This window comes from Temnothorax curvispinosus, unplaced genomic scaffold (assembly GCF_003070985.1).
Source record: "Temnothorax curvispinosus isolate PA1 unplaced genomic scaffold, ASM307098v1 QBEX01003901.1, whole genome shotgun sequence".
NCBI lineage: Eukaryota > Metazoa > Arthropoda > Insecta > Hymenoptera > Formicidae > Temnothorax > Temnothorax curvispinosus.
The window spans coordinates 300,819-312,411 of record NW_020213681.1 but is presented as its reverse complement, the minus strand read 5'-3'; the positions used below and the strand labels follow the sequence as shown (position 1 = coordinate 312,411).

The window sequence follows — 11,593 nt, the reverse complement described above, 5'->3', positions numbered from 1 at the left end:
GCTGCGAGAAACGCTGCAAGAAGAAGAGATCTTGCGGTAAACACAATTGCAATCAGTTGTGCTGCATCGACATCGAGCACATCTGTCCGCTGCCGTGTTCGAAAACCTTGAGCTGTGGTCGGCACAAGTGTCAGGAGAGGTGTCACATGGGTAAGTGCACGCGCTTGTCCATAATCGTATCTACGTATATTAGAAATTGTACGATATGAAACGAAATTTTTTTCCTCTCCAACAGGAAGATGTGCACCTTGCTGGGAGAGCAGTTTTGAGGAATTGTACTGCGAGTGCGGCGCCGAGGTGATTTATCCGCCAGTACCATGCGGCACAAGGAGACCCACTTGCAACCGACCGTGTTCGCGCGAACATCTCTGCGACCACGAGGTATTGCACAACTGTCACAGCGAGCCTACATGTCCACCTTGCAGTGTCCTGACCCAGAGATGGTGCCACGGCAGACACGAACTCAGGAAGGCAGTACCGTGCCACGTGAAAGAGATTTCGTGCGGTCTGCCGTGCAACAAGCCGTTGGCGTGTGGACGGCATAAATGCATCACAATGTGCCACTCTGGACCCTGTGAGAGACCCGGACAACAATGCACGCAACCTTGTGCCACGACGAGGGAGCTGTGCGGACATATCTGCGCTGCTCCTTGCCACGATGGCAAGTGTCCAGATTCTCCTTGTAAAGAGATGGTTAAGGTAAGAATAATTTCTATCTTTGTGTTAAGGGACCATTCACACGTCATGGTGAAATTTCAACAAGTTTTGCACAATACTATGGGATTATATTTACGATTATATTATAGGTGACGTGTCAGTGTGGACATAGGACTATGAGTCGGGTCTGTGCAGATAATGCGCGGGAATATCAGAGGATAGCAAGCAACATATTGGCTAGTAAGATGGCCGATATGCAACTCGGTCACTCCGTCGATTTGGAAGAAGTGTTCGGACAAGGTACGAAAAAGCAGAATCAGTTGAAGACTTTGGAATGCAACGACGAGTGCAAGATAATAGAAAGAAACAGGAGGCTCGCGTTAGGACTGCAGATCGTCAACCCAGATTTAAGTGGCAAACTGATGCCCAGATACAGCGATTACATGAAACAGTGGGCCAAAAAAGACCCGCAATTCTGCCAAGTGGTTCACGACAAGTTGACGGAATTGGTGCAGCTGGCGAAGACATCCAAACAGAAGTCCCGGAGTTACTCGTTCGACATTATGAACAGGGAAAAGCGTCATTTCGTGCACGACTCGTGCCAGCACTTTGGTTGCGAGAGTCAAGCATATGATGAGGAGCCGAAGAGAAACGTCGTTGCCACTGCCGTGAAAGATAAGGTAAAAACACATTTTATTAAAGCATGTATCGTCTCAGTAACGAATGTATTGCGTTGCAGTGTTGGTTGCCAAGCTACAGTTTACTAGAAATGATACAAAGAGAGAAGGGACAAAGAAAGGTTCCAGGTCCGGTACTTAACGCTTCGAAGGGAAATAATTCTACAAAGTAAGATATCTATTTATAATTGTCGGAATTAATGAATGAATGTATAATATGATAATTAAATGATTGCAGGACTGTTCTTTCATTACCTGTAAAACAGAATCAGCAATTGCTGCCATCATCGTCAACTGCTAAAACTGCTGACAAAGAAATAGATTATTTTGACTATCGAGGATAAATCAGTAATATGTAAAGGATAATGCGAGTTATACAATGTGTATATAATATTATAAATAGGACTTAAAAAATGGGTACAACTGTAATTATACAATTGATAGGGCGAGTTTTTAAATTCATCGATTAATAGATCGCATTATGCGCAAATGCAACTTTTACAGAGCAAAGTTGCCTTTGCGCATAATGCGATTGATCAATCGATGAATTTAAAAACTCGCCCATACTGATTAAAGGCCATTGCACGTAACAAAGTTTTAGTCATAATTGTAAGGCCGTAAGAAAATAGACCATTCGCACTCGATTATTCTTCGAGCTCAAGGAGAATAATCGACTGTGATTGGTCTATTTTCTTACGGCCTTACGATTATGACTAAAACTTTGTTACGTGCAATGGCCTTTATACTGATGATGATACAATTGATACTGTGCTCGAACAGCTCCAAGAGTAGAAATTTGAAGATCAAACTTTAAATTCGTTCGAGTTTGAAGATATTTAAAATAGATACGAAAATAGCATGCCTAAAAATGTAATAATAAAGAGGAATCATCAAGATACATTTTTTGTCGCTAAAAGATGCTGTTCCTTTATTCCAAAGTTATATGCCATAAGATCGATCTTTAAATTCCACAACGCTTTTATTATCCGAAATAGATTTCGCGATTAATCTATTAAGTATGATTATAGAGGAGTTTTTGTATAAATTCGAAATATACAGGAAAAGTATGGTCGTAATTCAATTTTTCTTCATCTTTATTTCTACACAATTCTTTTTTCTCAATAAACCTTTTACATAGTTGTTGATTATATTGATACCTCTTAAACATAACAATATGATGATTCTAATTAATAAAGAGACTAATATGATAAAGCAATATAAATAATAGCGAATTTTATACTGCTTTTAACTACATCACTACAAGACAAATTCTTATCACGGACATAATACAGATATACAAAGTATCTAAAAATCAAATGATAGGATAAAGAAATTTATTCTAAGTAATATTTTTTTTTTGCTTGGTCAGAACTATATTGCTAAGAAAGTCAGTGCTTTATAGGTGCTATATGAGATATAGACTATATCTTTTGGGCTTTTGAGATTATTTGAAAACGTTTTCAAGATCTTCAGATATTTTTTTATAATATATTAATAACAGTTATGGCGCAATCAATCTTGATTAAATATATGTAATATTTATCGTAACTCACAACTTTATTGTACATATATTTAACGACCAAATAGTCATGTTAAGAAATTATTTTTAATTCAGATATAGAACAATAGAGAGCTTCCATTGAGCTATATAGAGAGCTTCTATTGAAAACTTTAATCTTAAACAAATATATCTTATATTTGTTTTATATATAACTATTGAATCTGCGATATTATCATTTTGCATCAGTAAAAATATCAATTTATACATGTATATATGATAATTTCGGAATTCTTATCGATTTGATTAAAACGACAGTTTTTTGTTATTGTACATCCAATCGTATATAAATATTTATCTATATCTATGTATATAGTTTTGTAGAAGAGTTCTTGTTAGGATAATAAGACTTTGTATCTCTTGTAAACATTTAAAATAGTTAACACGAGTATTTGGCACATGAAACATCAATGTTATATTTTATATCGCTACTTTTCATACTATAAATTTCAAACAGATATTTATTCTCTGAGACCTTTTATGCTCCTGTAAGTATTACTAATACTACTAGAATTCTCACTTGTTCTATATTTGGTTTTATGAGTGAGGTAAACAGAATATAATACATAAATAGTAAGTTAACATTAATGGATATATACGCTTGTACGAAAGAGAAATAAAAAAAATGCAAAAATATCTAATACCGCACACAACAAATAAAATATTACGGTGTGCGCAGTACCAATACACACGATATAATTTTAGCTGTAATTTTGTAAAAATAAAAAAAATTATAAAATTATAAATTAAAATATATAGACAGATGCGTGAACACAATAAAATATTACGTACCCTAATTATATAAGATATTGAAGGTATGATAAATTATTGTATACAATTGCAACAAAGCTATGATATAGCTCTGTTTTTATCATAAACTCACTTTTACAGTCTTTTATCTCACGGAATATAGTGTTATTTAAGCTTACATAAGCGTAAAATGGCCTCCTATTCTAAACACATAAATATGATATATCACATGTAGGATCACAACACTGTTACAAATTCAACTTGCAGATAAGTCATTTATGTATTATTTATGTATCATTGTTGTAATTTTGTTGAACATTTAGTAGTAGGGCACTTTGAGAGTTTGGGTTCGTACTTTTACTTCTAAGCATTGGTGCGGTTGACACACAGTAAAAACGCGTTATTTTATGTATTATCGATAAAAGTCACCTACTATTTTAACGTCTTTGTTTATATACAGCCTGTTTCCTTTCTTTTCTTTCTTTTATTTCGAAAATATCCTTTCAAATTTTATATAGAAGTTAAAAAATGATATATACATATATATATGTATATATTTGTTTAACAGCAAAAAAATATATATATCTTTCTGAGAACACAGTGAACGTCATTAAATTAATTCATCGGGGAAACTATAATCTAATTTAAAAAATAGATATCTGTTTTTGTGAGTATGTGCTTCGAATGAACACTTGGCATAAAAAGTGATTTTTAGAAAATGCTACGTGACTATTGCATTTGTTATTAGATGCTGTCTAAACACTTATTTCATGTTTAGAATGTTATGCTCGTCTATTGCTATGTTTTCGTATATAGCCAAATGTTTTGAGACTCCGTCTTTCTTATTTTTATCACGTACTAGTGCACAATCTTCTATCTGGTTATATTCTCGTAATGTTTTGTCAATTTTTGAAATTTTAATTTTTCGCGGTTCGAGTTCCCCAAAATTCTTCAGTCTTAGAATTTTAATTACCGCTACCTCTTGACTGATTATGTTCTTCTGATACTTTCTTGATTTTTTAAAAATAAAAAAATTGATGTCGGTAGAATTGTTAAATAATGTCAAAAATTAGTATAGTCGAAAAAATAGGTTGTAACTTTACCGACCGTCGAATGCGTCGGTAACTTTAGTTATTTACATCAGCCACCGACAAAAATTTCGATTCTTCAAAAATTGAGTGAGAATACATAATCAACAAAAAAGTCGCATTAAAATTCCGAGAATAAAATTTCCAAAAATTCTTGAAATTATTAATTTAAGGTTTTAAACATCAGAAATTTTAAATCTCAAAAATCGATAATAAAAATTATCGATATTAGGAGAATATGAGCAGATAGGAAGTTGTATAAAACTCCAAGAATTGCAATTTTAAAAATTATTAAAATTTTTAAATCTATTTTAATTTGTTTTTAAATCTGTTTTAAATTACTTTTTTGAATGTTAAAAATTTCAACTTAAAAAAAAATTGGATATTACGATGCCTTCGCACTGCATGCATTTTCGATAGAAATTGTTATCAATTCATGATTAAAACTACATATTTAATTAACTATATTAAATAAGTATTTAATTTTGTATAATTCCTTTTTTCAATAAAAATAAATTTTTACGAGCATTGAAGAAAGCAACAAACATAAATTGTCGAAAAAATACTGAGAGTCATATATGTATACGTTTGTAAAATCGATTAATGAAAATAATCACAGAGTCATTATAAAAGACATTAGTCTTGAAAGAGTAATATCAAGATTTCATTTAAAAAATTAAGAAAAATTTTCATTTGGCATCTTGGTTTTTGGATTATAATTACGCTTAGATAAACTATTGCTTTATATATAAGGATTATTACCTCGATTTACGCGCGGGGAATAATTAGGATAATTACTCAGATACTGATGTCGCGGACTTACTGATGGCTGTTTAGTTATATTCGCCATGGCGCAGCCCATCACAAATTCAAATATCCTGAGTATCGTTTGATACAGCAGCCACGGCCGCGGCTTGGGAAACTGCGTCGGTTCTGGTTCCGTACCGTATGGTACAGTTTCAGCAACGAGTCCTAAAAAAATCGATTAACGTTATTCTACACACACACACGTATTGTTTTACAAAAAAAATTCAATTTTATATATTATATTAAAAAATCATTTATTGTTACACTATTGTAAATACCATATGGTCCAAAAATACGAAAGGCATCCGTGACGCATAGGAGGATCCCTAAAATTGCAGTAGCGCGCGTAACATTTAATACTTTTTGCATCTGAGATTTCCTGGCAATTGCGGTATCCGCTTCCGGTATATGCAGCGGTGTATCGGATTTCGCTCGATTCACGTACGCGATGTGATTCAGTATCGAATGAAGGGTGAAGTCCGTGCCCTAGAAATAACGTGGTCATACAGTTCTTAAACAATACGTTCTAGGCATCTAAAAGAACGTCATTTAAAATATGATATTTCAGAGATTTGCGTCTGTATTCTGTGGATTTAACCGTTTAATAAGCACTACGTACCATAATTCTTGCTTCAACAGGCGTATTTTCGGGAAGCAAGTTAGTCTCCGGCGTGATATCCTCTGGGTCTTCAATATTTTTGTCGTTCCATGACAAATTCTTTTTGCGCACTTTCGGCTCTTCGTCTTTGCTCTTTGACTTTTCAGTCATCAGTGCCGCTTTCTCGCTGCAATCAGGATGATCTGAATCTGATTCAGATTTCTCCTGCACCTCCGGCTTAATAGGTACTATACTCTGAAAGTGTGTGGGACTCCTGTCTAGAGTTCTGATACTGATATCGCTGCTACGACGATTTATCATTAACGGCTTAATATGAACGAACTCGGAATTGCGTCGATAGGAACTCTCAGAATTTCTACGCGAATCGGGTCTGGGTGACGGGATGAAAGTACCAATATCGGAATTGCGCCTTGATTCTGAAACATTGTTAAGCAATATGAGAATGAGATAAAACAAAAATATAATGTCCAAAGGAGAGGACGGTAGACTTAAAATGTTTTTTTTTTTTTTTTTAAAGATTGCTCGTTTGTACGAATCAGATTTTCTTTTTACCTGTGGGGCTAAGATCAAGAACTTTGGGTAATCTAGGATATTCGTCAGGCGGCAACATTCTTTTGGGCGTTCTGTTACCGAAATCGCTATTCCTCCTGAGCTTGGTTGCGAATTGCGAGCCACGATTCTTCTCGTGAGTAAAGTCGGAACATCGTCTCAGTTCCCGAGTGCTGCCTGTCGGCGTGATATTCTCCGAGTATCGTCGTGGGCTCTCAGGTGAGCGACTCCTCTCAAACTCCTCTCGCATCCTCGGCAAGGATCTGGGACTACCTTCCGTCGTACGTTTGCATTCCGTCGCATCGTCCTCGTTTACAAATCGAACGCTACATTCCGAATTTCTGCGCGAGGATTTGGTGGACGTGTCGCTGCCTCGTCGGCTGGCCATGGAGGCCATGGAGCTTCTACGACTCGGGCTGGACACGGTTATAATCGGCAGATTAGCGGTCGACGGAGTAGGGGTGGGTGGTCTAACGTAGACTTCTGGTACTGAGGACTTGTGTTCCTGCAACGGTGATTGTGCGGTGCACGTAGGTATCGTAGCATTCTGTACTTCCTTTTGCGCTGGTCCCTCTATCTTGCATACCTTAGCGATAATTGTGACTCGCGACTCTAAAATCAGATCTCAATGAGAAATATATTTACACACGTTTCTGGACGGTTTATGATAAAATAATGTTTGCTGCGTATTACCTCCTTCCACGGGTGCTTCCTCTGCACTTTTATTCACGTTTACAGGCGCACTTTCTTCCGGATTCTTCATCTTAACTGGGCCAAGTAAAGTAGGTACCAGCGCGGCAGCGACCGAAGTCGCCAGATTGCTATACGGTGCCAACATCGCGAGTTGCATGATACCTGAGTTACAGAAGTAAATTCTTGTGTACAATTCCGAAACAAACGAAGAAAAGTAACAATTTTAAAAGAATAAAAATTGACTTATAAATAGACAATCAATAACTGACCTTTCTGATGTGCATTGGAATTGTCCCGCGTCAACATGCTACTTGGCATAGTTTGGAGCAAATGATCAACTTTGTGAGCCGCGTGTAGGAATGCGAGGTACAAAAGAATACTCCAGACGAGAAATGCCGCTTGGACCATGTATTTTGCCATGTAGCAATTGTGGGAGGACAGAACAATATCGCTGGCGATTATGAAGAAGAAGTGTGCTGTTATAATGAGGCTGAGGCAGGATTCCTTCTGTATCTTCTCTGGACCAAATTTCAGCTGGAAGTTGATCATATAAAAGATATAGCAATGCACTCAACTAAAACCTATTAATTATTCAGTTTAAGCGGTAAACACCTTCGTCAGTTGCAGGAAAGCCAGTTGTATCAGACAAAAGGCAGACGTAATGCATGGATATCCAATGTCCCATATAATTGAGCCAATAACTTTGGGCAGAATTTCCTTAAGATTGTACGCGTCTATGAACAAGGAAGCGGCTCTCGATGCCCCGAGTAAACATAAGAATATATTAATCGTGGTCATAAACGGCCTGGTTGATATGAGAGATCTAAAGGACAGTTAAGTGTGCGAAGATGTAAACTTTCGTCGATGCATATCATTAATGCACGTATAGCGATACGAACCTTAAATTTAGAATAGAGAAGAATGTGTAAAACCCTAGTACAAAGAAGAGGCATGCAAAGCTGTATGCATGTAGTAGAAACGCCCATCTTATGTCTTGTTGTATCGCACTCCACGACGGTGCAGTGACCAGTGATTTGTCTAGGAACGCAGAGTTTGATGAATTTGATGATACACAGTTCTGCCCTGGGACAGATACTGGGGTTGTTACGTTTATACCTAATGATAAAAACATCGAATTAAAAATAGAATGATGCATGTATGTATATACATATGTACATATATATACATACACACACATATATAGGTCAGTATAGGTAGAACAGTCACTCTATAAAGAGTTTACATAATACAAAACATAACAACATAATTTATGCCGTAATATTATTCTACATAATTTATAATTTATTGCTTGAATTAACATAGCTTCCCAAGCTTCAGTTCAATAGGAAATATGCTGTGCTTGATTTGACGCACCATCATTTCGGTATGTCGAACATTTTATATACAAAAATGGCCCTTGTCGTCATTCTATGTATATTAAAAATTAAGATAAATGGTAAAAAACTGACCATGAGTCCAATTATCCAGCCCATCCATAATCCCTCGATATGTCCACAGCACATCACTGAATCTAGTAATTGGCAGTCAGTCTTATGATAGACAGTTAATGTAGCATTTAATGTAGCACGTTCTGCGAACTTGTGAAATGTGGTAGCAGCAACAGGCTTTACCTATAGAATGACTCGATTCACGCACCCCTTCTCACTGAATACAACCACTGTCTCCCTTCAGTTAGGATTATTGATCTTAGCTGAAGAGGATTGGAGGGGGCACACATGCCCACATAAAGCACCTGGCTTGCTGGTCAGTTGTTTATCTTTAGAGTTTAAATAGAGCAGTGTTAAATTTATCGTTCTATGTTATGTTATGATTCACAGGCCTGTTATTTTTGTAAAAGGAAACTACTGTCTTAGTTTCTATCGATTACATTCTCTAAGAAACGTAAATTCCGAACGTTGCGTAAAGGGATATCGGAAGGCAAAGTGGTTAAAAATAGTTCGATAACGTATTAAATATTGAACTCTTGTGAATATTTCAAGCAAACCGTGCTCTGTAAAATCATAACTTTAGAAAAATCGATTTCTAATATCAATTTTTTTCTTTAAGATAATTAATTCTCTTCGTAAATAGTAATCATTATGTGAGTTTTAAGTTAATTAATTTTATAGAAAAGAATTATATATAAATATTATTTTTGCGTTAATATTACATATTAATATATTGAATAAAATTGGAATTATTATGAGATATCATATTATATCAATATATCAAGTTAAGTTATTAATTTCCAACACAGATAATAAATACTAATTGTTTCCAAACATTCCATGATTCATTCTTAATTACCCTAAATATCGAAATCTTGTAAATAATTCGAAAATTAAATAATAAGAAATTTGAGAATCATCCAGCATAATATATAATAAAATTTAAAATAACGCAGAAACATTTATTTTAGAAAAAGTTTTTGTTATTTTTTCTTAAAGTTTACCTAATTTATTATAAAATAACAGTTTACATCAATAAATTTATGTAATAGTTATAAGTATTAATAAAGCATTAATATAGAAAAAATATATTATTTATCGATACATTACTTTATCATAAATTTAATTAACACTTTTGTATCATATATATATATATATATATTATTTTTTTAAAAAGACTTCTATTTATTAAATTTATATTGATTTTTACTTAAAGACAACTTACATAATGTTAAATAGCAGGAATAAAAATATAAAGTAATATTACAAAGGGATAAAATGCTTTAAATAATTTAATCTAAATAATGAATCTGACAAAATGTAGTATATACAAGTGTATTCATATAGTACATAACGTATGTTCTCACATATGACGGATGCTTTGGAAGTAGTACCGCTCATGCAGGAAGTTCTTCTGTTTCCTCTCAATGTAACTGACAAGCTCTGACGGCGATCAGTTGCAGGAGGATGAATACAGGACTCAAAACTTCTGAATACTCCAATGTGCTTTGTCCAGAGAGCTTTTTACATAGAAGATACTTAAAAACAAAGACTAATAGTAATGATATTTGACTCCATAACGCACGCAAGATCCCCACCCTGATCATTCCTTCCATGTACATTCTTATGAATATAATTGCGCAAAAGTATGTATTCAAGCCATCGGCTATAAAGAGAGGCGAAAAAACTTCCCACCATCCTGACGGCCCCAAAAAGTAATTTTCATCTAATTTTAGAGCTAGCAGTACAGTGAAGAACGTTAAGGCAATCAAGTTTATCCATATCTCAAAGATTGTTAAACCTAACCAGTGAACCAATTCGTTCAAAGAGAAGATCATTGTAAAAAATTATACAGTTTTGTACCAGCTATATTGGAATAGTGATTTATCTAATAATTCCATTCACACTATTATGTACACTGTTATGGCTCAAATATATCGTTTTGCAGAGTCTCAATATTAGTTTGTCTCTATTTAGATCTCAGCACAGCCACTGGCACTCTCCTAACAATGCGTATGTGTATAGCAGAGTTTTGCCTGTTGTTTATCTCGTCGTCCACATCGTCGGTTAATGCCTCTAGATTATCTGCAATCAACGAGATATCCCTAAAACTTTGTATCAGTTTGATTATGCACAGGCTGCATTCGTCTTGACGTTTTCAGCGCTGAAAGCATCGCTCTATCTTCGTTTGATGTTTGATGTGCAACAAAGATAGAATGATCCTGAAAACGTCAAGACGAACCCAGCCATCGAAAAAAGGTATACATACCTACTAAATCGACGGTAGATGTTTTAATATCAAGATCTAAAGTCTCATGATGAATTTCCTTCAATCGCAGAGCCAAGCTGGCTGCTTTGCACACGACAGCACCAAGACCATGGATGACCAGTTCAGACGCGCCTTTATCGAACAGTTTCTCACATTTGTACAATTGTCCCTTGAAAAAAATTTGCAAACGCTTAAGAAAGGATGACGACGGAGTAACAAACAGATATGTATTCGTTTCACAGAAGTGTTGCAACGACCGGGAAGGTTATGATTCCCAGATGCGAGGTACCTTGAAAGGAGTCTTGTTATTCACATAGATATCTCTGTCGCTTCTACTGAACTTGAAGGGCTGCCGCTTTCGCAGAGCGTGCTTCGCGTCCAACGGCAACTTGTCGTTTTTGCGGCATGCGCCCTTCTGCCCGGAGAGGGTCTCATTTAACCCCGGATTGCTGTCCACCGTGGCCATTCTAGCGTTGCT

General features: G+C 35.5%; 4 protein-coding genes across 4 annotated transcripts; 1 reads left to right on the top strand and 3 right to left on the bottom strand.

Moving 5' to 3' along the window:
* Nucleotides 1-2: 2 nt before the first annotated feature.
* Nucleotides 3-1,978, top strand: LOC112452997 (protein shuttle craft-like; the record flags this gene model as incomplete). The annotated part of the gene is made up of 5 exons (XM_025013510.1): nt 3-150; nt 236-699; nt 807-1,337; nt 1,397-1,503; nt 1,573-1,978. Coding segments are annotated over 5 exons (1,356 nt in total), but the record flags the coding sequence as incomplete, so codon positions are not given.
* A 2,335-nt stretch (nt 1,979-4,313) lies between these two features.
* On the bottom strand, nt 4,314-9,407 carry LOC112452992. Its single transcript, XM_025013504.1, has 9 exons — nt 8,868-9,407; nt 8,298-8,514; nt 8,011-8,221; nt 7,668-7,932; nt 7,399-7,560; nt 6,709-7,317; nt 6,157-6,572; nt 5,816-6,023; nt 4,314-5,702 (listed from the first exon to the last, which is right to left on the bottom strand). The coding sequence occupies exons 1-9, from the start codon at nt 8,893-8,895 to the stop codon at nt 5,473-5,475; spliced, it is 2,346 nt and encodes a 781-aa protein (XP_024869272.1). The 5' UTR covers nt 8,896-9,407; the 3' UTR covers nt 4,314-5,472.
* Nucleotides 9,408-10,120: 713 nt separating this feature from the next.
* LOC112452986 (transmembrane protein 203) lies at nt 10,121-10,711 on the bottom strand. The gene has a single exon (XM_025013485.1). The coding sequence runs from the start codon at nt 10,682-10,684 to the stop codon at nt 10,271-10,273; it is 414 nt and encodes a 137-aa protein (XP_024869253.1). The 5' UTR covers nt 10,685-10,711; the 3' UTR covers nt 10,121-10,270.
* Nucleotides 10,712-10,713: 2 nt separating this feature from the next.
* On the bottom strand, nt 10,714-11,587 carry LOC112452985 (ribonuclease P protein subunit p20). The gene is made up of 3 exons (XM_025013482.1): nt 11,405-11,587; nt 11,116-11,284; nt 10,714-10,931 (listed from the first exon to the last, which is right to left on the bottom strand). The coding sequence occupies exons 1-3, from the start codon at nt 11,579-11,581 to the stop codon at nt 10,816-10,818; spliced, it is 462 nt and encodes a 153-aa protein (XP_024869250.1). The 5' UTR covers nt 11,582-11,587; the 3' UTR covers nt 10,714-10,815.
* Between the last annotated feature and the right edge of the window lie 6 nt (nt 11,588-11,593).